General features: G+C 36.4%; 2 protein-coding genes across 2 annotated transcripts in view; one reads left to right on the plus strand and one right to left on the minus strand.

Annotated features, from left to right (window-relative positions):
* Nucleotides 1–681: 681 nt before the first annotated feature.
* Nucleotides 682–27494, minus strand: LOC144435138 (voltage-dependent calcium channel gamma-1 subunit-like). The gene is made up of 4 exons (XM_078123702.1): nt 27159–27494; nt 21495–21566; nt 3834–3971; nt 682–2384 (listed from the first exon to the last, which is right to left on the minus strand). Exons 1-4 carry the CDS (start codon nt 27382–27384, stop codon nt 2125–2127), a joined length of 696 nt encoding a protein of 231 aa, XP_077979828.1. The 5' UTR covers nt 27385–27494; the 3' UTR covers nt 682–2124.
* LOC144435139 (SUMO-conjugating enzyme UBC9-B) overlaps nt 7960–27548 on the plus strand; it is a 177195-nt gene continuing 157606 nt past the window's right edge. Inside the window, exon 1 of the mRNA XM_078123704.1 lies at nt 7960–7970. The gene's annotated coding sequence lies outside the window, so the exon portion shown is untranslated. The remainder of the gene's footprint in view (nt 7971–27548) is intronic.

Genomic DNA, 27548 nt, shown 5'->3' on the forward strand with positions numbered 1-27548 from the left:
TACCAAAATCAAGAGAGTATAGCATTTCAATTAGACGGCATCATGTCTTTTTATGTCTCACACGGCTTTGTATACGAATTACACACACAAAATACAGGCACTGATAGCGCGCACGCACATAAAATGTTACAGTTTGTCTCACTTTGAACAGTTTTGTTTTTGAATCTTTCTGGTCATATCAGTGATGCTGATACCTGTCCATAGTGAGATAAAATGTATCATTTTATATGTACTCACTATCAGTGTCGAAGTCTGTATTTTGTTTGCCCAATGTGTAATTTGTAACAACAACAAAATACTTGAATGAGATGTAAAAAACATCGTGCTGCCTAATTAAAAATCTAAAGTCTCTTAATTTTGGAAGTACGAATACATTTGATGTAAACAAATGTTTTCATATATATATCCTTACATTCTACAAAGCTACACATGAAAAAAAAGACATTTCAATTGCATTATGAAATTCCAAAGTGATTTCAAAGTGATATGAAATTACAAAAAAAAAAATAAGTTAACTTTCAAAGTGTGAAAAAAAACATACACATAGAAACGAAACATAAGAATGATACATTAAGCTGTAAACATTATGAAATTCTTTGCTGATAGCAAAATCACTTTCTTGCATTGCATTTGATAACATGCGTAAGAATGCATAATATTAATTTTTTTAGAAATCTTGGGTAAATGAAAGGGTAAAAAAATTTGCATAGCGAAATCTAATTACAAAATTGAAGAAAAAAAATAGTGTACAGTAAACATTAGTAAAGTTATACTGTTACACTTATAAGAACAAATCCAATTCCATCAAACTATGAAAATCAAATCTATATTTACAAAACGAATTGTTTGATGCACTATGTGATATGATTTTATTTGATCATTTCTTGTATTTTTGAAGAGCGATGCTAGCGAAAACTGATTGCAGTGCAGTATGCGGCAACCATGTTTGATAAGCAGTGCATTTTGATATCAGTGCAGTGTGAAGAGTAAAAGAAATTCAACAGCATTGGCAAATAAATCCAAAAACATGCAGGTCGAAATGTAAGAAATGATGTGCCAAATTATTGCCGCTTGTGTTTGGTATTGCGAATTGTGTAGGTTTGACCATTTCTGTGTATTTTTTTATGACGTACACACACGTATCCAAGATGGCCGCCGAAATGTAATTTGAATCAATGTATAAAATTTGAATTTCTATACTACATAAAATTTTACACCTTTTTAACTATAATGATATCTAAATACTAGTTGTATTATTATACTAGTCATCATTGCCGTAAAACCACACACCCCTTTACGGCATCATTCAAAATGCACCCTCATATTTTTGATTGCGTCAATGGGAAAATCTGCCCTATAATGAATAGTCACTGTCGCGTTTATTTGAACGAAGCATTATCGTTGTTGAGCAGAAAAGGCCAAATTGAATAAAAATCTGAAGAATTCATCCGACATCTGACATACGCCACTGTAATGTCAGCCTGGTAAGACGTCGGCGTATTTGGAAACGAGTTGATGATGTCTTACAGTGATATGACGTCGTCGCCTTTGGAAACGAGTTGATGGTGACTTGCTGTGTCACGTGAAATATGAACATGATGAATCAGAAGTTCCACTTGTATCGCCACAAGACGTCTGCCCTGCTGTATGTTGGATGTTGGAGCTGACACCATAAGTACAGTATGATGATTGTAAACTAAACTAAACATTGACACTAACACTATGGGAAAGGTTAGAAACACTGATCCCAAAATACTATTATGCAGCATTCCAAATCGTGACGTCACGTCCATCGTCATGAAACTTGACCCGTGACTGCAACACAAAACGGCCATCTCGTGTATTTTGCATAAAGGGGTTCACTACACAATGTTTTCTACTGCAGTATGAATCGTTTTCTACGTACTGCAGTACGATGTATCATTTGTCTTTTGCGATACATATGCCTTTTTTTGATATATCTCCGTTATATCATCAAAGAAGGCAATATAAAACTGCTAGTGTTCACTATAAGATAGTGTGGCGTTCGCATAGATCCCTATATGTGGAGCCTTACAGAAGGACGATGGTTTATTAATTATAAGCCACTAAAGTATAATCATAATCGACAAGATCCAATCATATTTATTCTCTTGTGGAGCTTTCGGTGTCATTGTCGTTATCGTCCTCGTCAGCATATGGAACGCCGTGTCGCTTTTTCCTTTTGCGCGACAGGGCGAGGAACACAATACCGCTAATGAGAAGTAACGAGAAGGCGATCCAGGCAAACCCGAAAGACCAACCATAGGTGTGCTTGATGTCTCTTTTAACTTCGAATTTCACCGAATTTAGTACCGGTCCTTTTGCTGCCTGGAATAGTTGGATGCAGGCAAACACGCACACAACTGCAGAAGAAAAGTAAAAGTCGACATACTTGTTATGCAACAATAATGTTCCAATTTCAAATTGGGCGACTGTTTCTATGGCAACTGTTTCTATGGTGACTGTTTATATTACATTTGATTGATCTGAAGGGGATGCAATAGAAGTGTTAGAAAATTGTACACCATATAATTGATGTGAATAAAAATTGACATACTGTAACCTGTTGACATACGCCTCATAGGGGGGAGGGGCAATTATAATGCAATGAGTCCATTACACAGTAAGGTTATAACAAAACTTACATATCATTTTTGAGAATAGCTTTCTAATAATCCGAGTTTATAACTTTTGGGAGTCCGTCCACTAACGGTGTATAACACGCTGTAGTCATAAAAGGATACATCCAGGATGTGTAACCATGCCAACTGTTAGATATCTACATTGAGTTGCATACTATTAACATTTAAGATAATTTATGATTAAATAAGATGAGTACGTGTTCCTGTCGTTAAGGTCCTCTCAGCCATAGCTAACTTTGATCTTCATTCTACACATTTACCCCCCCCCCCCACCACCACCACAATTCATGATATAAATATGTTAGAATGCAACATGTAAAATAAATGTTTGCCTTTGTAGTTTTGCCTTTTTTGCGCTTGTAAATGATGTTTTTAGCAATAACGCATAAATTATGTTTGCTCTTATCATTCAAAACGGATACGGAAATGCAAAGTTTGGTTTTCATCTGTTTTCACACCGGAAGCGAAAAGTGTTCGGTTTAGGTCAATCATTATTGATATCAATCAACGCATATTATTACATAAATGTATATAAATAAAATGCAGTGAAGTACAACCAAAGACGGTGGAGAAGAAACTCCACCGTCTATGATACGACTATTAAGTACAGAGAGAGAGAGAGAGAGAGAGAGAGAGAGAGAGAGAGAGAGAGAGAGAGAGAGAGAGAGAGAGAGAGAGAGAGAGAGAGAGAGAGAGAGAGAGAGAGAGAGAGAGAGAGAGAGAGCTGACTACACTTTGTTAGTGAACAATAATGTATGATCAATTACGGCTGTCAAAGCTTTTCTAATCCATTGTTAAAATTCCCGACAGGCAGGATAAATATGTATGACGTACAATGTAATTGTGTTGACCCAATTTCTTTAACATTTCATTAATTTATAAGATGTCAATTCATACAGGAAATACTTTTGAAAAATACAATATATTATTTCATAGAAGCAATTTCAAAAGGATTTTCTAATGAGTACTGTTGACAAAGGAAATTATTAATTTTCATCTTTAGAAATTCCAAACTCCCATTTCAATGCAGTAGTTTGTTAATCACATTGAATGTTAAGATATACAATGCCATCGTCGTCGAGGGTGTAAGGGGGGGGGGGCACAGTACTGGGCGCGGGTTTATGTCTTTTGATACGAAGTGTGTGTTACTATGGTAACTGTACAACTTACCTGATATTAGGAATATAATTCCTGTTAGACGAGTTATCATATATTTATTCTGTTTGTAAGCATAAACCATAAATACTTGGCCGAGGACTGTCACGGAGAGTGCAACTATCGAGACGGCAGTCTCCGAGCGACGGTACCCTGCAATGCAATATATCAGAGAACGGGTAATTCAGTATATTTAACATCAAAATAAATTAATGCAAACTTAATGTTTATTATTTAAAATTTTCACACAATTCAGAAGTATTAGTGTTTTGATATGTGTATATAGAAACTCCAGAATTAAGGGTACATTTATAATATTATACATCAACACACACTTACATAATCGAATTAGGTCTACAAATTTGTGACATGTGACCTCGGTTTACTCCGTACGTGTGGGGTGGGGTGGGGTGGGGTGGGGTGGGGTGTGTGGGTGGGGTTGGTATGAGCGTGGCGAGAGTAACAACAAAGGGAGTACAAGGTGGGATATATATAATGTGTTTTTGTTAATTTCGTATTTTTTTGTAACCGCAATGTACATTGCACAGAATGATGAAAGAGCGCTAGCATCTCATTTGTTCCAACTTTGACATAAAATCAGAAACAAGTTAAAATTGTTTGTTGTTGTTTTCTTTTTGCAATGTACAATATGTTTTCACTTGATCCGAGGTAAACGTTTCGAGTACCGCAATGCCATGCCTGAAACTATATGCATAGCTTCGTTGATTTTTTTTCTAAGTTTCTTGGAGTTGGAATTAATGTTTATCGCTCACTGAGAGTTGCTAGGATATATACCCCCAATGAAATATCCATTACAACGTAATTGCTTCAGCTTTAATAGCCGCCTGAAAGTTGATGATGTATACCCCATATCAAAATATCAATTGGGTCAGCTTGGACAACTGAAATTTGCTAAGGTAAATTCGAAACCCCAAATCAAACATCGACGGAGAAGATAAAGTTAAGGGTTAAATGCCTAATATGGAGGTCGTATGTGCGTCATGCTGTTCAAAATAATATACATGTAGTATATGTAGTATCATGATTTTACAACATTTATCTCACTAAAAAATTCACCTAGCACGTAAGTCATTTTTCGCCCTTATCAAAAGGTTGATACCGATGAAACAGTATCGTATTACCCCGTATGTTGCTATCTTGGTTTTAGAGATAAGTTTTTTTCTTTGCTGGAGATAGTCGTGATATTAAAACTGTGCTTATCGAGATCCCATTCACATATAACAATGTACCTCACACGCATGAAAACGTATATTTTCCTCGTTTTCTTTCTTAACGTTTGTCATTTAAAAACCTACTAACATTTGACGAATTTGATATTTGAATTGAAAATCATTTTTTCTTTTACATGAACGTGAAATTGAGGAAAGAAACAAGGTCGAACCATGTCCCCTGACCTCTTTTCAACGCATGCGCAGCGTGCTCTGACCACCTGTGATAACGTGTCAACTGGAAGATTTCGTGCAATGGTCCTGATAATTGTGTCTCTCTTCCACGTGGCAGGTGAAATCTAGCACATAAACCTTTTAGCCTTTTAACATATGGGTCAAATTGATTCACACGGTATCGATTCACAGTGTTCTACTAGTACTGCGAACCTACGGGTCTCCAAATTCTTAGAAATCGATATAGGTATTTCAAATGCAACGTGGATCAAAGAAAGAAACAAACGATATGTTACATCACTTTTTGGATTATTTTGATGCTGTGACGCAATATAACACAACGAGGTTTTCCCAAACTGTTCACTTTCAAACATATTTCACCGTAATTGTAATGCATTTGGCTTATTCATTTGCTATCGCTCAAGACGAATAAAGCGCACATTTAAAGGGGCTCTTCGTTCTTCATTTACGTTACAATCACATTATCTATTCAATGTCTGAATACATTGGTAAACTGGATAATATAGAGTTAAAATCAATGGTTATGCCAATAGGTGGAATATCCTGCGAATGACTTGTCAGGTAAGACGTATGATTCTTTCATGCATTTTATATACGTTTATACATAAAAATATACAATATTTGCAAGCCCTCTGAGAAACACATGACCAGAAAATAATACAAAATGTATATAAGTCGCACATTTCACAATGTGATATTTTCTGAGAGGAAGTCCTTATTTGTACACGCTGTCGATACCCTGTGTACCATACCATATTGCAGTCACTCGGAAAGTAATCAACGCCAAGGACTTGCACTGAGGCCCAACAATTTGTATGATATACTACACCAAGATCGTGTCAACACCACCACTGTCCAGTGAAGCGAAAGGTGATTCACCCAAAGAATAAAGCTCTACAAGTGATTGGGTAATATCTCAGACCACTATAGTATAACAATAACAACCCTCAGGGCTTTCCTGTTAGGTTTTTATGCATGTAAGGATTGGCAAAAGATAAACCTCCACCCCTAAATTCACATATCCCTTTGACAACCTCAAATCAAGTTACAAGTGAAGTTCCATTTATGTATACATACATACACTGTCAGACAGACTTACAAGTTACAGGCAAAGTGACTCATGCCTTTAAACCTCTTCCGTGTTTCTCAATATAAAACTAAATCATGTGTGAAACCATAGGCAGTGGAGAAGAAACTCACTGTCTACGGTGAAACTTTAATACTGATACTGTGTAACCTTGTTATCACCATTAAATTATTACATACATCTATCCACCATCATATAGTAAACACATCCTACACAAAGCGGGTTAGTGTACTCGAAGTAAAACATGATGAGTACGGCCGGTGACACAATTCGTGTACTATTCATTCATGTGGCATATTTTGACTACTAGTGCTAGGATTACAACTGTAACGGAAATGAAGGGCTAGATATTTTCCCTCCATTATGCATTAGTAGTAAACACCTAGGCTACACAATTGTGTCTATTCACTCATACACGCTTTGAGATCCAATAAATAATTCATAAGGACCACCATAAATATTGTCATTAAAGGTATGCAATTGAGAGTTTTACAAGTTTCCGCTTCAATACGATTTTGAAAAGCTACAACTGGAAATGTATTGCACTTCTCTCTACATTCCCGCAAACCAGAGCGATATTTCTTCCGCGAAACTGCAAAATATCCGGCTGTGTTTATGACGATGGCTCTCTTCAGCTCATTGCCTTTATGCGCTACTTGCATAACTCTCTCTAGACGAGCGTGCTGTTTCGAGAAGACCAGATATCAAGTTCGGTGAGACTGGGCCACAAGGATTTATGTCTAGACAAACACAATTAAAAATCACAGAGATTGATCTCTTACTGTGAAAGCGTTGAATTGTATGGCTTTCCTGGTCAGTGTTAAGTTAAGATATTTTAATGTTTAAATATATCCATCAAGTCTACAATGTGTCTATTGTAACAGCAATAGTGTGCATGTTTCTACTGTACTGTTTACATTATTCGAACCAAATGCAGAGCAGACACTTTGGAAGCAATGATCGCATTCTATCTTTAGTGTGTTTATCTTAACAAATCCCTGTGGCTAGTTTCACTGTGCATGATAGCGTGTCTAGTATAAACTGCACGCTCATGTTGAATTCCCTGTATAATGTTCATGTTTAACAGTTGAATTATGCATATGCCGTATTTTCCATAATTCACTTCCAGTGAAGGGGTGGACATTTTACGTTCATCATTCAATGTTACGAATACTTATCCTTGTGCGCATTTCATTTAGAGGGGTATTTGGGCGTGATGAGAAGTGTAACCAGCTTGGTTATTTTTAAAGTTTTAGCGAAAAGACATTAAATTCCCTATGACAAAATGGACGCAGTTCATCCTTAACGACAGTGTACTGGGATTTACAAAAACGTGTGTACACACAGCAGTTGATTTGAAAACAAGTGGTAATCGAGAAATTTGGTAGGGAGGGGGGGGGGGGCTTAGTAGTGAAAACTGTAAAGTCTAGTGACAAATCTTCACGTTATCCCCTAGGTATTCTGGAACCATTAAAAGATTGGATAAAGACAATGTAATTGCAAGGAGAGACCTCAGTGTGATAGTGATGACTAATACAGGGTGTTGTTTTATTTTATTACACAACAAAAACACTATCATTCATGTGTAAGTCGTAAAAAATAGTCCACTAAGTGTATTTTCGCCTAGTCGTGAAAGACATTAAATTGAGGTTGCTGTCACAATATCAATGCATCTCAACGTTACTAAGGTGAAGGTGTGTTCAGTAACACATTGACGTTATTCACATAAATACGTCTACCCACAATCTCACCTTTGTTACATGTGTGTGTTTTCTTAAATTAACTGCCGAAAGAATTCCCTGTAGATTTGACAAATGTGATCATGTTCCATTTTTATCTGACTCATCAATCCCCGTCAGGCTATATTTGATGATGTGTATACACAGACTTTGTGGTGTATGTGAGTGGACTATTAATGCCAATGATAGTATGTGGATCGAAGTGGATTGATAATGCCAATATTAGTATGTGGAATGAAAAGGGTTGTTAACGTCAATGATAGTGTGTGGTATGAAGTGCATTGTTAACGCCAATATTAGCATGTGGATCGAAGTGGATTGTTAACGCCAATGATAGTATGTGGAATGAAGTGGATTGACAATGCAAAAATTAGTATGTGGAACGAAGTGGATTGTTAATGCCAATGATAGTATGTGGCTATAGTGTACAAATTCGAGGAAATATCGCAAAAGATTTTTTCAAATCTTTGCGATTGTGTAGATTGAGTTGCACACGACGTCATCAATATTCAAGCAGGCTCGTCGGTCGATTTGCAAATCAAGTCTGCGAAGTTGACGTTTATTATTTACGTCAATGTCAGGAATAGTTTCTGACCTTGTAAAGTTGTACGAATTATCCTGGGACCAATGTCAGTTTTAGATTGTATTTGCTATTAAACGACCATTACGATTGTTTGCCCATAACCCGACCGACTAAGCGTTTCCCCAAACCAGGCTATTACTGACTAATAGTTTAGAAATATGTTTTTACATTTTCTGTTGTGTGAATGTTTAGGAGGCACGATAGCCATTAGTTTTAGCAGAGTTAAAGGAGATGAGCCTAATGTTAATTAGTAATTAAATGTCTATGAGGCTTAACGAGTAGATAATCTTTGTATTAAAGTTAAATATTGTACCAAATGACGCCGGAATTCTTTGCCATTTTCAAGTTCTTCACGGAACATTTTGAACATTACTCACAGGAGCCTTCACCGAAGCTCAGACTTTCACCCCGGGACTTTCACTATATGTATTCACAGCAGGTATTACTGCTTTTCCCGTTGTCTGTTTGACACTACCACAAGCGTGACTAACGGAAGTGTGCTCGAAATACTTGTCATTTTGATCATTTTTCATGAACACACGACAAAAGAGTCAGGCTTGTACAAGTTGATGTACAGTGAATGCTGAAATACCACTGACAATGTCCTATGGGCGTGTTACTTTCTCATGTTACTGCAGTATATAGCTATGCAATCAGTATTTCATGCATGCACCAGTGCAGGGACATCATTCTTCACGGGAGATTATGTTCACATGTTGAACCCCGGTTTCCGTCCCAATTCCAATTCGTCTTCCTAGATGAGCAGGTGGCACGTCAAGTCATCCCTGATTGAATCCTTTTCTGATGTCGACTCCATGCATAATATTATGATGAAGCATGGTGACACATACCTATTTTCAACTTAATTATGCATTCATGTCGAATGGTTGCTATGACCATCACTTTAACATAATATGCACAATGATAGATATTTGGGCATTTTTGACAAATACAAGTGAATGAATACGGCTCTAGAAACATTGACACATACACTTGTGAGCTCAATTAATATTCACAGAAAGGGTAATGCAGTTTGCTTTGAGGATGGAATGATTAGAAACCAAAACAAATAGGTAGTTTGATGAGTCATGTGATAGCTAACTAATGTTTATTTTATGACCTTGACATTTAGATTTCAAACCATCATACGAAACCAACCCTACTTATATACATTTGTATTTTTTCCACAACCTGGCATCGGCTGTGAAAATAAACACAAGCATTTGTTTACGGTGTCAAATTTTGACCTGATATTCATTGACCCTGAATCTACAGTATGAAATAAGAATGGTCAAAATAAATATATTCTGTAAAATTGAATTAAGTAACAATCCTTGAAAGCGCTTCGGTGGAACTGAGGGGAACTGGCGACATCCTGTCCAACAATCCTGGCAACACTGGGTAACATTACTTTGAACACAGTTGATATAAACGGACACGACAAGAAATTGATGAAGTCATACAATAGTTCTGATTGTACAATTTATTATACAAACACGTTTGCAGTGGAATGTACCATTGTTTCATTTACTATACGGACAAATTTATCACGAGAGTAGCACTGTTCAACAAATTGAAGACTATGTCAGTAATAGGTCGCATTATTTGATATTTATTTATAAGGCTATAGACAAATCTGTCAACCTATCTGTATACCGGCATTTAATCAAAGTACTGTTTAGTCGTGTATACTATCAATGTATTCATTACTTACGCTTATAAGGTCTGAACAATACCTTCCGCAAGGGGTAGATCATTTTGTAGTTTTGTCTGTCTGTCTGTCTGTCTGTCTGTCTGTCTGTCTGTCTGTCTGTCTGTCTGTCTGTCTGTCTGTCTGTCTGCGCACGCCCGCAGGCTCAAATGTTACATGTTACGGTTGCGATTACGAAGTAGTGTGTGTGTGTATGTGTGTGTGTATGTATGTATGTATGTATGTATGTATGTATGTATGTATGTATGCAGATTTGTATGTATGTATGTATGTATGTATGTATGTATGTATGTATGTATGTATGTATGCATGCATGCATGCATGCATGCATGCATGTATGTATGTATGTATGTATGTATGTATGTATGTATGTATGTATGTATGTGAGTACGTACGTATGTATATACATACGTAGTCTGTCTGTCTGTCTGTCTGTCTGTCTGTCTGTGTCTGTCTGTCTGTCTGTCTGTCTGTCTGTCTGTATGTATGTATGCATTGTTTATACATGTATATATACCTGTCTGTTGACATAGCATCTCAAAAACTGCTTACGACATCAATTCTAATGAAACTTTGTACATCTCTTCCGTATGGTAATGGCAAGCAGGAGAATTTGTTTTGGTGAGCACTCTATCCTGTTTGTTCTTGTATATTTGTTTATGAAAATGTCCTATGTGGACGTATCAAAAATAAAAAACAGTACATAGTAAAGTATACAGAGAAAGAGCCACTTCTTGCATTTGCAAATTTTAAGAATGCAAGCTTCAAATTTTATCGGTAATAATAAGATCACGATGTCCCATAAAACTCGATGAAGTTTCTATTCAAAATTGATGGTTTTTGGTGATAAGTCAATATATTCTAAAAACGCAAGCTTCACATTGCACATCATTTGGTACATACATTAATGATAACGAAGAGGACACATCCTATATAACTTGTTGATGTAACATTTAATTTTGTTTGAATCATTTGCATAACTGATTATCATTATGATAAAGCAGCATTTTATTGTATAAAAATGAAAATTTTGCGTTTAATGCAAATTAAGTACTTCCATGGACTTAAAGATTGTGCAAATACGCGCACTTTTTAAGATTCATTTGCATACTTAAAGATTTTTAGTAATTAGGCAATATCTTAAGTATACAGCTTCAAAATTCACAATAGTTGGTACATATATATCACGTCACATGTAGCTTGTTGCTGTTGGGGTGATTTCCAGTATGTTATCTGCATATTAATAATTAATGAAATTAAGGGATATTTTATGTTTGGTAGCTCGGAACGTCCATTGCTTGATACACAAGGTATGTTCATCAAAGAAGCACTAAGATTCACACACAAGTTTTCTTCTTCCACTTTTGATTGGGAAACAGACGTGTTGTGAACAAATCAAATGAATGTCTTTCTTCAGTGTCTAACTGAATCTGAGAGAATGAGCCACCTCCAGCAAATTTGAATTATTCTGTCAGACCGTATATCAGACCACAGGCTTTTAAGAGAGACTCTCTCATACATCTAATGTTTAGACACTGAAGAAGAACAAGTGATTTGTTCGAAACAAGCTGTTTTTAAATCAAGATGAGAACTTGGGTATGGATTATTGGTTTTCCTTGTAATCATGGGTGAGTAAAATGTAAACGTACAAATCTTTGCAATAGAAACAAACCAACGACGGCTTTGGTAAACTACACTGTAAGAATGTAAACTGTCCAATGAATTATACTGAACATTTTCTGTATGACCAGCAGACTTGTATGTTAACTATATCTTGTAAGATGCACATAATGATTAGATTCAGTCATTTCACAATATGGGTCAAATACTACAGTACTTCCAGCACATCATTCTGTGGTGCATATTTTCAGGACTGCAACCCACGAAAGAACAACTGGTCCAGTGCGTTTGCTTACTTGTGGTCTTGGTAAGCAGGATTGAGACAAGTTTATGCGAAGACATACAATGTGATTGATGCCAGTAACTTATCAAAGCATAAACACCACAGGAGTCAGGATCCCATGACTCTGTTTACTGATAGTGATAGAAATTGCTGCATGTTAACACAATCTAGTACGACTGTTATTGTTACATTATAATTTCCACAGATATAAGCAAACTGATAAAAAGTGTCACCTGAACCTACATCAGAGACATCCTGTTGTTTTTGTATCATGTTGTTATTTTTACCAAATGTCGTCATTGCGTGAAGTCTTTCCTAAGCTCAATTCATTCAAGCAAACGTATATATGTTTCTACGGGTGTACGAGGTGTTGAGGGTCATGTCAGTAAGCAGGACTACATTATAGCCACATTTATAATATATATGCAAACAAAATACACACAATATGTATATGCTAAGCCATTTCTCAATAATATTTATAACAATAAGCCACTCTTCTAGTGATGTCGCCGCAGTCTTATATTCCACTAGCTAAGGTTTGGTTTTTAACATTTGACCTTCTTGAAAAGGTCAAGGTCAAGGCGGTTGACTGCGCTGTGAGGAATGGTTATACAGTGGCGCTGGTAACTTGAATCGCTTCTTGAGTTATTAGAGTGCCTAGACAACCAACGCAATGCGGTGGGGGATTTACAGATAAATACATTGTGCGGTTTATCAACAAAAATGCTTGGTCGCCATTCAGCCAAACTCAACATATATAAACAAACTGATGAAAAGCCCAAACTTTGTAATCAACACCTCGACTTGGATAAAAGTGGGGATTGGATTTAGAAACAAGAAATATGTCACAACCATAAGTGTAAGTCTGGGAAACATGCATACTTGAAGTACTAATTCTAAAACCAGTTAGAGGCCTTTAGTAGTGGAAATAAGATACCATAACCTTGGTTATAGTGACTTGTTGGTATGACTAATTTATTATTTGGCCCTATATTTCAATCAATCCTCCAGATTTGTAAGTAAATCTTTTTGACGATTCTTCTGCTTTCGTAGGTCACCTTAATGCAAAGTTTGAAGCAATTTGGCTTCACTTTGACTTTAGACAACGTGTCCGTGATATACAGAGAACTTGAAATGGAAGGTTATTTATAGTATTCCGAACAGAAAGTCACTGATAACATAGGGCACTTGAAGATCTCCTTGCTGCCGAACAAAGTCTCTAGATTAAAGTTTCAGAGCTCGAAGGGTTTTTTTTGCGCCATCGTCGGCTGCGTCATTGCACCTAACTTTGAATTTAGCAAATGTTTTATCCTTGTAAACCTAAAACGCAATGCAGATATACGAAATACCTAGCCGAGTGAAAATTTGTATTGGCGTGCAGCAGCTTGTCAATCAGTGCTGTTCAGCTGGGAACTAGGGAAGGATAATTCTATATCCGTTGAAACTTATATCGACTTCCGTGACCCTATAGTATTATATCACTTGTATTGCATAAAACCAAAATGTAAATAATACAATGAACGGGTAGAATCCTCAAGCGTTGTGATCATTTTTATGCATGTTGTTGTGTTTATTCGTGAAGTAAACTTAATGTCGTCAAGACAGATGGTGATAAAGTCTTACCCACTGACTCACGTACGATATACGTATTTGTGAATTACAACGCCAGACATATGTAGGGTCTGAACCCGTATATAAAAGGACATAACCTTTGTAACTTCTTTTGAGTTATTACATTTACAAGTATAGTAAAACCTATTTGCTAGTAAATGTAATGCGTTGTCGTACAAGACTAACGACCAGTAACATGGTTTACGATCGTTACAGTGCACTATTCGAGGAAACCGTAATCAACACCGAACAAATTTTCATCAAGTGTTTACTTAGTCGACGTCTGCAACCCTGGCAGATATATATATATTCTAGTCATTGGGTTAACAACCATATGTCCGAAATAACCAAAATGGTGACAATGGCATTTACTTTATACACATTATTCATTATCACATATACAGTGGATTACAAAATACCGTTCGGCTTCTCTATTTGATATATGTACAACCACACAGCTCTCAATAAGAAACTGCGCATCCTACACTTTAATAGCAAGATATAAATTTATTGCTAAATGAATGACATTTAAACCATTTTAATGAACATACTGCAGCAAGACTCAGACGCGCGGGCGGGGTGCCAATGTTTTAACGTCTGCATTTGATGTCTGCATGGTGGCACGTCATTTCATTTCATTTCATAATAGAAAAAAATGTTGCAAGAAACTGTATTCATTTAATCTTGCTGTAGCATGTGTAGTTTCTTCTTAGCTTCTGCAAGGTTGTATCAAACAGAGAAATGTAAGGTATTTTGGAATTAGCTGTAATTAACTTCATTTGCAGTATGCAAAGTATTTTCTGGGTCTTAAGTGTGTTTTCACACAATATGACCCAAACCGCATACCTTAGGACAACCCTACCAAATACCATGGCAATCGGCCAAGCAGTCGTTTACACACACACACACACACACACACACACACACACACACACACACACACACACACACACACACACACACACACACACACGCACGCACTCACTCACTCACCCACGCACGCACGTGCGCACACACACACACGCACGCACGCACACACGCACGCACTCACACGCACGCACTCACACGCTCGGGTTTACTTCACAATGCCGAGCTGAACCACGCGTACAGTAACATTAGGACGTATGCGATCAAAGTAACCTGCAAGCACTTGTCAGTGCCAGTTTAACCAATTAGTCTTAGTTTGTTTTTTGTTCTAATAGATGATGTCAAACGGTCAAATGTGTACAAAATAAGAACAAAACCTATGAGGGAAGATTATTTGATAATTTGATTTGTTCTGAGTACAACAGTATATATGATTGATTTACACTTAGTCTGTTTCGATAGAAATTTAAAGTAAATAAAATCGACTTCTCATATTTAGTACCGTATGCTGACCAATTCCACTAAAATTTGATGTAAAATTCTTTCCTTGCATACCTAATTCAAACTCTCTTCTCAAATCAATTTGGTTATGTGGACAGAAACAGTTTCATCTTGCAACGGATATAATTTTTCTAAGGCCTAATAAAAAAGTTGTTTGGTTTCGGTTACCCGACCCCACCTAATTTTTCGCTCCGACCCTATACTCTTTGTTTGACATATTCGAGAAAAAAAATAAAACCGCGAAAATCGTGAAGTCTCGCAAGAAATAGTGGATACGGAAAGTGAAATCAACTTAAAAAGACAATATAAAACTGTTCTTCTAATCTGTAATGGTTGTACATGTGATGAGAAGAAACCAATAACATAGTGACCATGTGGAAAACAACGGAACACATAACTAACTGAGCTACACACTCACATATGAAAAAATATAAATAAAAATAAAAATTAAAAATCTACCTACCCCATCTATTCTAAAATCGAATGTAATCGGAACCACACAATATTTTTTCACGCCTAATATAGTATGACAGAAAACGATATTACGAAATTTTCGACTTGCTAAGATTTAAATGAAGTTATAAAGTAGGGACAAATTGCCCATACATTCAGCGTGAACGCTACAGTGATGATACTGATGCGGCAAGAGGATAGTCTTGGATGTGAAATGAATGCAAAGATGCTACTTCGACTAATATATTCTAACGAGTTCTAACACTCGTGAGCTATCTTGACCTTAATATGTTATATGATACGGTCGATTAGATTAGTAGTATATAGTGTATACCACAGTGCACGCCAGAAAGTGGTAACGTATCATTACATTCACACTAGTATACATGTCTCAGTTTCTCTAAGACCTTGGACTGTGAAGCCAGATTGCACGACGGAATTTCCCAGGGTTTACGAATGCAGCATTTTGAAGTACATAAATACATTTTAGCGACATGTACATCAAACTAACAACAACAACAACAACAACAACAACAACAACAACAACAACAACAAATACACACCGCAATGTAATGGCGAAGATATTTTGTTCTCAATGTCTTGAGAGAGCATAACAGTTGCGAGGATTAATGTCCCGCAATTCTGCGACAAAAACCGCAAACTATGCGACGGTGCGTCTTGGACGGTGCCGTAAAAGAGGCTGTATTTTACGACGATGAAAGAAAATAGTTTGACCTCAAACCAGCTGGTCTGTTTGAAATCGGGTGTAGACACAGCTGTCAGTGCAGTTTGTAATCCAAGGAATCAAACATCTCTCTTTTATTACTATATTTAGTCAGTAGGTTGCCGCAAAATGTATAAAATCCAGGAGGCACGTGTGGAATTCAACTTGATGTACACACGATCAAATTGTCGACTCGAAAAAAATGCAATTAAAATAGCTTGACCCAAAAGTCGTATTATTCTGTGAGAACTACATGATATCGTATTACTGTACAGGTTATTCAACTTGTCAGACAAGAGTTTGACGTCGATACTGTTTCCTGGAGTTCACCAAGGTCAAGGTGTTGAGAAGAAATAAAAAAAAAACATATCATGCTGAACAGTTTTTAAACATTGCAGTATAACACATCTCGTCTACCATTCTTTCCATCGCAATCACTCTCGAGAGCATGCCATAATATGTCCATGTTCCCAGCGGGCCATTTCACTCAAACAGGGGTATAGAACATGCAATTCTCTGTCGGCCATCTAAATATATATATATATACAGTATACGTACGTATCATTGTCATGGGATAGAGGGACTGCGATATGTGAAGATTTAAAACGTATGTTTGTCTTGGAATTTTTATCACAAAATGACGACATTCGGTTAACTTATTTTTCCTTTTTTTCTTCAAATTTCACTTCTATTTATTTCCATGCCATATCATATCATATATCACGTGATGTAGTGCTATGTCGTGTAAGGTCATTACAATGTCAGGTCATGTCGTGTCGTGTCCTTTTATAGTCTGTGCAAAAAAACAATTCCAAATACACCTGCGATCAATGCCACCGGCAAACAGTGGCAATCAGTACGGCATGGTCAATACATATCTATATTATTCCTATTCGCACACACTATTTGCTCTGGTCAAAGCGGTGAACATGAGTACAGCTATATATGTCAGTTGATATTTCAGTGTTTCACTTCAGAAAATTTAGTCTTACATAAATTGTGTAGATGGCACTTTAACGATTGATCAGGGCATAGGTATATGATAACAGTAAATAATAAAGTCCTTGATATGCGTACTCCATGTATTATACACGAAAAACGTGACTGCATGTAGATATAAATCCATACCAAACATGCACTATTAACATTATGATCTTGTCATCTGTCATGCTTCTATATTCATTTAGCCATTTAAATATCGTTTATTCGTTTGTAAGCATTTACTGCTTCATGTGACATTTTTTTTCCATAGTGAGTAGTTTGAGAGTGGTATTAAAACACGATACATTTATTACATGGTATACTTTACAGTGCCACTGTAGCATCTATCAACACTGTATATTGCATCGAACCACAGGGACACGTAATACTGCCTGGATACGAGGAAATAATTATACGAGTCACGATTACAAGTATATGTTGCTACGATTGTGTTTACGTGAATGAGCGTACTCTCCGTCCTGCACAGCCGGATACGTTGGCTTGATGATGCAATGAAAAGGGATGGTAGCAGCATAATGCGTGGTATGTTACGTACATCCATCCATCCACACAAACGAGTTGGAATAAAAGTAGAAACATCATTCGTATTCGTTATCTTATATATATATATATATATATATATATATATATATATATATATATATATATATATATATATATATATATATATATATATATGTATTAAGATTACGTGCCCCTGTGCATCAAACTATGCATTGAGATAGACCAATAGACGGTAGACGGTATACAGCATGATTTTTCTGGGTCGATGCATTCGATATTAAATTTGTTTGACTTGCTCAGTAGGACTCATTAAACTTGTGATTGATTCGATGCTGTCAAATACTATCAGTTTTAAATGTCATTGAAAAGGCCCATCAATACGACCTTTGACTTGTGATTACTTTCGCATGATTGTACTCTTACCTACTGTACGTACTTTCGCATGACTGTATTGCTGTGGTCATTCGACATGACTGTGTACTTGTACCTTCGCTTCACACTTTCTAGACGTGATGTGTATTGTGCTTTAAAGGCATTTCTTAGATTTCCGGATTTAAAGTGTATTTTTTTTAAATAAACATTTACACTTGAAAACAGTGTAAGCGCTATGTGGCTGGAAATGTAGTAGACTATTAAAATGTATTTCCATGTACATGATTGTATTAACATTCAAGAAATCACATCCATTGATAAAGAAAACATGCAAATGTACTGTCCAGGCCATATTGGTATCGTTTTAACAATCATTCGGAATAAATACTTTATATGTGATGTATTGATTAGAAAGCTTGAAAGACCCTGACGAGCAATATGTATTTTACACCAAAACCTTTCCAATTATGAATTTATAATAGTTCGATTTTACAGTGCTAGCGCCTGACAATGTCATAAAAATAAATATGGAAACAGCAATGTATTTTTTTTAAAAGCCATGTTAACCGTATTTGTACAAGCCGATACGATAGAACTGTAAGTGCATTTGGTATTTGATTAATTACAGAGTTCAACAAATACAACTATTTACTGAAATTTCAACTGTATAAATGTATAGTACTAGTTATTTTGACAGTGTGACTAATAACCATTGTGTATATAAAAACAATGATGAAATGTCTAGGTATTATCAACGTACCAATTATGGTTAAAACTTAACTTGTCACACGCCTACATGTAGTTACTTATCAAAATGGAGTCGTACTTGCGGAAATGTATTAATGGAAAAACACTTTACTAAAAACCATTTGGTGACGTACACTAAAATGGATCTATTGAGTGCATCAATTTGATGTGAAAAGTCAGTGTAGCCCAAGGCACAGTTGTCTACCCAGTGGTAAAAACGAGTACGGGGTAGTAGAGTGGGAAGGCGGTTGGAAATGGACAGGACAGGAACGGCGGCCATGGTAGAGTGAGAGGCAATTTGAATTCATCTATGGTTTAATATAGCGGACCGGAATGGGTACTTGTCTACGGTGAATGGGGGAGAATGCAATGCCTAAAGGGGTCTTTTTCGATATTATAACAAGTCTTCATGTAAGACATATCCCCCAACGTTTTAACTTATCTTATTCCTAAATTGTTGTCCCCAATCTAAAACGTGTACACGAGGAAAAGATGCAACGAATTCTTCATAACTTCTAAGATATTCCAGGAACAACAACACATCGTCGTGAACCACTGCCTCTTTTACGGCACCATCCAAGACGCAAGGCCAAGATATCTTTCGTTGCTTAAGCAGAAATATGTGCTCTGGCTTGCGAGAATGGGGAAAAACATCGAATGTGAGGAATCCAAAAATGCAGTGATATCAGTGTCAATTTTTGTTACAGTTGGCTTGGGTATGTCAGATATACATTGATACAATACTTTGCTAAAATGTGGTACAAATTAGCATAATGAAACACATAGCTCAAAGTTCTAACAAGATAGCGACCTTTACAACATTTGTGTTATTCATTTATTTATTTATTTATTTATTTATTTATTTATTTAATCAATTGTACCTTTTGGTCGTCAAAAATTCAAAAATTCCCACTGCAGCAAATACTACGCCGTTAAAGTATTTGCCATTTATTAAAATGCAGGAATGAACCAACTTGGATTAATAATTTATTATATCATCAATGTGAAATCATATCGCAAGCGTGAAAAGGTCACTTCATTTATAGTGCTTTTACTAGTTTATGAATAATACCGAGATGAAAAGTGTTATTACTCGTAAATATTCTTCGCTTGATTTAATTCCAATTACGGAGAGAGTGTTTACCAGTGGTAAAAGTACTCTACATTACTCTCAAATACCACAAAGGTAATATTATCTGAACTGAATATTCTTCATTTCAGTAGCTTGCATCCTAACAAGCAGAAACCGTAAGCATATCCAAACATATGCAGGGTGTTTATTTTCAGCTGTAAGTGACAACCCATAACATATTCAGGCGTATGTAGGGTATTCATTTGCAGCTCTGATGAGTGACAACCCATAGCACATCCAGGAGTATGAAGATCTATGAAGGGTGTTCATTTTCAGCTCAAAGTGACAACCCATAACATATCCAGGAGTATGTAGGGTGTGTATTTTCAGCTCTAAGTGACATATTTATAGGATTAAATTTCCTTCTAAGACATTAATTACAAGATGCAGCCATCTATGAAAAGAATTTAATTACAGGTACACGTACATGGTAGATTGCATCGCTATATTCTAGCTATACGTCTTACGCAATATATATATATTCGCCATCAATGTTTAATCTGGTATGCAATTAATATGAAATAATTGTCTGGGGCTCAAATTTAGCGTCATTTTCAGCTCAGAAAGTAATGATATTTGATTGCTTGCAGTTTTTCCCTTTTTCTCTCCTGACATGCTACCTGCGTTCCTTCAACTCCAAGTGGATAAATGTTCGAAACAAGAAGTGGAGATGATATTATCCGAAATGAAAAACAAGCCGTATTTATGCGTCAAGAGGACGACACAAACGCTAATGTTAAAGACAGTTGAAGTATTAATAAAGGCATAACAAATTCAGACATATCAAACCGAGGTAGATAAATCTGGAAGATATATATATATATATATATATATATATATATATATATATATATATATATAGGAAGTCAGTGGTAAGATTTGTCCGTAGTACAGTGCTCGATACGTCTGCACGCAGAGCGGAGTGTATGTTGAGGGTAGAAGAAAATCAAGTCGGGTTTTTCGACTCTACAAGCCTGTTTCGTGAGTAAATCACTCGTCAGGAGATGCTGATGTATATATATATATATATATATATATATATATATATATATATATATATATATATATATATATATATATATATATATATATATATATATATATATATATATAAACTAACCGACTTTGGATTTCCATATATATAAATATATATATATGGAAATCCAAAGTCGAAACATTTCATGATACTATTATTTACTAACGGACTGTATACAGCATCGATAATACTCCGCCCTAGGCCCCGTATGATGAAAACGATAACGTATTGGGGGTTACAGATATTGATTTGTAAGCAGGTAATATAAAACGTGTCTCACCTAGCAGTATATCACTGTATTCGTTGTGTAGCTCTTCTTCAGGAAATAGATTGATGTTATGACAGGTGGTCTCTGAAAGAAAAAAACAACACTAGGTCACGTGAGACGTTCACCGATCAATATGACAGGGAATCTCAATCAAGCAATCAATTGATTATCATCGTAAAGTGGATGACATAATAGGATGAAAATAATGCAATGAATAAATGTATCGACCCAAAGAAACATATAGTCAACGTCTATGTACGCCATTGTTAATGATGATTAGTTATGAATTAGTATGAGGTGAGTGATTAACTGAAAGCAAAAATAGAAATATAATTACGAGTTGTTGTTTACAGTCAGTTTAAACTAAACTAACCTCACCGAAACAGCATGTCACAATTGTGGAGTTTGTTTTTCATCTTGGTTCATACAATATTGGTTGATAAGGACAGTAATATGCACTGCAGACACGTGTACGAGACCCTTTACAATGGAATACAAGTGAATACATTGTTACCACTGAATTCCTCTGGGGGCTGGGGATGTATACATTTTACACTTTATGTAGTGTACGTGTAATGCAATCGGCTGGGTAGTAACAGTGTATCACAATGACTTGTATTTTGGTTTCATTTGTAGTTTGGTGTGTCTGGTCAAGTGTCTTGGTTCATAACAATAGTGGCAAATAAGGACACAGTCTTTACAAACGAAATATAGTAACACATTGTTGCCCCTGATGAGGTCATTCAAGTCAGGAAAATGCATAAATTTTACTCTTTGTGTTTTCGACTGCAATAGGCTGGGTAGTAACAGTGTATCACAATTACTTGTATTTTTTGTTTCATGTATAATCGGCCGGCGTGTCATGAAGTGCTGTATTGTGTCTATCAATATAGAATCAACCAAGATACAAAATACATTTGTTAGACATAACATTTTGGCGAGGCGAGGTGAAATTGGCTGTATTATAAAGAGAGCCTACAATTTGTTTAGCATCATCGAGTGGGAAATGGGAAGCCTGTTCTGTGTTAGTCATCGCATATCTGCCAAGCTGCCGTACAAATTATCAGTGCTGACACATGAAACATTAACGAAGCGGACAAACACACACACACACCGACACACAGACACATACACACAGATAAGCATACATGTATAATATATGAGTTGTTTGATTGACAAGTAGGTTCACGTACCTGGATACTTAGATAAGAGAACTACGTAGGGAACATCAACGAGAGACAAATAGACGAGGACAATACTAATTAGAATTAGAAACGGATATATTATCAAGTGGATAGTTAATAAAGGGATGAGTAGAAAAACACATTATAAAGGGGATAGCTATAGAGCGGTGAGTAAAAAGATGGAGAATAGACACATACATAGCCATATTTCTATTTTTGGTTTTGTCACTATACACGCTTTCATCTTCGCATATACACGTAGTCATCCATTAATCTTCGTGAATAATACTTTCATCGCCTTATTCTTCAATCAAACGCCCTTTCCCTATATCATATCGTTTGGCCATCTTTACTGCACTTCTCAAAGTATTTGTAAACGAGTACATGCAACTACCTATTACATTGTTAACCAATCTTCTGATTGCATGAATCGACCGAGCTATGTTGATACTACGCGATCATAGCAACCCCAAATCCACGTATACGTCACTACTCGTTCAATCATCCTGCTATAGATCGATATATATATATATATATATATATATATATATATATATATATATATATATATATATATATATATATACAGGTTTTGAAAATTTGAACAAAATTATATGCTATAGACCCTACAGAACTGTTTCGTGAGGTGCGTATTCCTCACTCATCAGGGGTAGAATGGAATATAGTATCTGCGTTTCCTTACCGTTACAAATATATATATATATATATATATATATATATATATATATATATATATATATATATATATATATATATATATATATATATATATATATATATATATATATATATATATATAGTTTTGGTAGTACTGGAACTCTTTCTTGGTTGTAACTCGGAGTTTCACGCATAGTGCGATCATCAGACAACTCTGATGAGTTGTCTGATGATCGCACTATGCGTGAAACTCCGAGTTACAACCAAGAAAGAGTTCCAGTACTACCAAAACCATTACGCTCTGCCACTGCGGTATAGAGCACTGTCTTAGCAGATTGATACTCACCGATTTATATATATATATATATATATATATATATATATATATATATATATATATATATATATATATATATATATATATATATATATATATATATATCTGTGCCTACCCTTTGCCTACCATCATCTCAGCAACCGACGAGAAAATACATCCATTCATCTATCCTAAATGCCTGCCCCAAGCAAACAATGTTCATCTGCAGTGCAAGTCGTCAACCAATGAAACCCCCACATTTGTTTAACTGGCTCCTATATGAGCGCTTTTATCCTTCAAATTGCCCATCGATACATGCATCACAACACTCTTTGGTTATCCATGCGGAACTCTACATTCAATATGTGGCACTTGCAGGAATAATGTATGGTACCCGTGAGGAATCCCAGTCAGGAACTCGTCCATCCGTCTCTCTCACACCTTCGTCATCTTAGAAACCCATTTCCAGGCCATCCATCGGTTTGCCGCAAATTGCGGATTCATATACATCACACTATCAAAGACTTGACAACATACCAGGGGCCTATCCAATATATTTGATCACACACACTATAAATTCATCCCTATCCACCGGCAGGCAGCTCATTAGCTATATACTATGCACGGTTTGACTACCTATCCCTGACCTATCGCACTATTCAGTCACACATTTAAAATTACCCGCGAGTCACGAACCATCAACGAACTTGGACACCAACCCATTAACCGTCTCTCTCAATTCACGTGTCCATCCCCCATCCAACAATCCACCTACATCGCCAAAACTTTAACTTCGTCTTCTTCCTCGGGCTCTTGTTTACCATTTTCTCAGCAATTCAAAAGAAATACAACTGAGACAAGATCATGCGTTTGTCTAATCGGAGACATTTACCTCCCTAAAGAGTGATTCCCGGATCATTCCAAATTACCGTAAGGCTCTTGACTAAATTCGAATGGTCGTTTTACTACTACGCTACACTTCTTGCGTTTAAATACACTGTAATGCAATCGTGAACAGTTGAGTATTGCCAACATGTCAAGACAAGACAGTTTCCCGATTCTTGTGAAGTTTCAAGAGGATAATTAAGTTAATTAAACTTGTCTTTGCGTATACGATTGATGTACTACAGAACACTAACTGAATATTATAAGGAATTGAAAGTCTAGCACACGTTTTAAAATCAATTTGGATGATAGAGGCCAAGACAAATATTTACCAAAACATTGGTTTGGATAAACTCAATCCGTTGTTGAGGGAATATCTCAGGTACGAGGGGGGGGGGGGGTTCAAGGATAAAGAGGTTGACTTAAGAGGGTTTACCTCAGTCATTCGACACAAATTATCAAATATATAAATCAAGTATATGTTGCAGATCAGAGGTTGATACTATCACGACTGATTTTTCTTCATCGATCGAATTTAACATGACCATGGAGTATCCATGATACTAGTACTATAGAAACCGTAGTAAGGTAAGTGATATATATATGGCAGTACAAATGCATCGTACCGTCAGAACGGCGTTGGTTTGATCCCATTGACCCGGAATTCAGTCAGTATTGTTTTATGTCCACGAAACAGCTGTGATTTACGTTTACCAGCTGCCAATATCAGTATACAACGCTGTGCACGAATTATAAATACATGTTTTATCGTCTTTGTATTGGTTGTCTTTATATTGGTTGTCTTCAATTTTTTTTCCAAACCCTTTGCAATCCACAAAAAAAACGTGACAAGGCTTTTTGCTCAAGACCGTTTCTTCAATATGTTTACCAACCCGGTGCATATCATAACAAATATTCAAATACACACGCTTCGTGTTCGTAATTAGCTAGCCAATGATCGGTTGATGGATCATGTCACACGTGTTTTTATCAAGACAAATAACCAATCAGATACACGTATACTTTTTTTTTAGTTTCAAGGGTGACAACAATTATATATCCTTTTTGGTCATATGTAAAACGATCGCGATGGGAAAAGACATCGCCATAATCTGTTTATACAAAATGTATAAGTACAGAAACACGCATGTTGCTTTGAAAGTGCTTTGAAAGTGCTCTTCTACATGTCAGACGACCGCATGACATTTGACAAATGCAACAATCAACTGGGTATATTATACAATGAAGCATAACGGCAAGATGCTATTTTAAAAACCCATCTGCTACGCTATTACGTACGTACGTCACACTTACAATAAATGGACGTTAAATGCGTACTATTTTAACCCGGACTTTAGTGTGACCGTCACAGGAATCAATCACACATTTACATATCACATGACGGCAGCGACGTAAACGTGAAAAAATAACATTATTTCAGGATATTTATATAAAAAAAAAATTGGTTTTACGAATACGCTAGTAGGGTTTCTTTTTTGTGGTATTAGATCTCCGGTAGATATTGAATTTGTGTCTTAGCAAATGATTATGACACGTTTCAAACTGAAACGAGTAACTTATTAAGTATACAATCATCGAGTGTCCATTATTTCTAAGTGTCATGTTGCTGCTGCTGCAAGGCACATATGGTATACCGGTACTATGCAGCTGACTTATGTAAGCAAGAAACATTCATTCTTTTGGCAGTGTTGGATATAATGTCAAATGCGCTGACGCTGTACGTGTCTACCCATTGTGAACACATTCCTGTTAAAGTATGCATACAAAAGTGAATATACAATGATGTTATTTTTCAGACTCATTTGAATACAGCAGCTAGCTAGCTTCGCTCATTTTTATCTATTAATAAACTGTCGTTAGTTCAAATAAGTGTAATTATTTATCTTACGCGGGGCCCTTTCTGGGGCTATGGACTGAACATGGATGAACACGAGGGAAAACGTCCACATTCGTACGTACATTCTAGTTCGCAGACATTCCGTCGTTCACATGTGACACTACACCCTCGCTTATAACCATGTCAAAAGACAGTCTACACACAGCAAAGGGCCGTTAATATTTTGGAAGTGATGATGTGAATATACGATTTACCCAATATCCACTTGGATTGTGGTAAATTAAATAAAGACGGTCGATTAGTGCTTATAGAACAGACAAGTGACACGTAATTGCCGAAGACAAATTACATGTATCCGACTGTAATTGTTCGAAGGGAAATTAAATTTCAGTCCAGGCCTCCTCGTTTATTTTGACACCACAACATTGGAAGTGCTGGTAGGTTTAATATTCTGCGCATAAACACTCCCTTTAGAAAGCATTCACCTATATATGGATCGGCCTTCATGCTGCATAACCTTGTAAGCTTATAGCCGGTTAAAAGGAACACCAAACTCGTAGTCTGCCCTCGAGTATAAATACATGTAAAGTATCACTTGAATGGACACGGGGAAGCTTGGCATGTTCATGTACTAGTACATTGTAAGTGGTTGTACACAACCCTTAGTTTAACTACAGACAAGTTTTGTTTTCAACGCCCTGCTGTGTATCACCAAGGGCATAAGTAAGGGTCATGCAAAAGCTATGACTATTTACCTGTCTTTTTGGAAGCTGTGTAAACTCGAGTGGTGCAGATTTCCCAGAGACCGACCCTCCTTGATAAAATGATAGAGTGGTCAGTTGAGTTCACTGTCTCCTCATCCAGGGGCATGTCGATGAGCAACCAGTAGTCTGTGCTCACGGCAATGATAAACACCAACAAAGCAACTGTGGCAGATACTGTTGCGACGACGAACGCTCGCCATTCTATTTTCGTCTTCATTTTGCGAACCACAAATGTGTGAGTTTACTAGTGAACATTCACGATCACGTACAGGTCACTGTGTTTGTTGATCGCGAGTTCGGAGGCTGCCAGCATGATGACAGCTGAATTCAAAACATACTACTCAACAATAAATGCGCGTGGAATTTATTATGTATGCAAAA

The sequence above is a fragment of the Glandiceps talaboti genome, chromosome 5, assembly GCF_964340395.1.
Source record: "Glandiceps talaboti chromosome 5, keGlaTala1.1, whole genome shotgun sequence".
Lineage (NCBI taxonomy): Eukaryota > Metazoa > Hemichordata > Enteropneusta > Spengelidae > Glandiceps > Glandiceps talaboti.

Bases quoted from the DNA above. Each gene is read 5' to 3' on its own strand.
- LOC144435138 (XM_078123702.1), bottom strand. From the start codon at position 27,384: ATGAAGACGAAAATAGAATGGCGAGCGTTCGTCGTCGCAACAGTATCT. The intron at 21,567-27,158 runs GTAAATAGTCAT...TTTTTCTTTCAG, and splicing joins CACAGCTTCCAAAAAGACAG to AGACCACCTGTCATAACATC. The intron at 3,972-21,494 runs GTGAGACACGTT...ATTGCATTGCAG, and splicing joins ATACAGTGATATACTGCTAG to GGTACCGTCGCTCGGAGACT.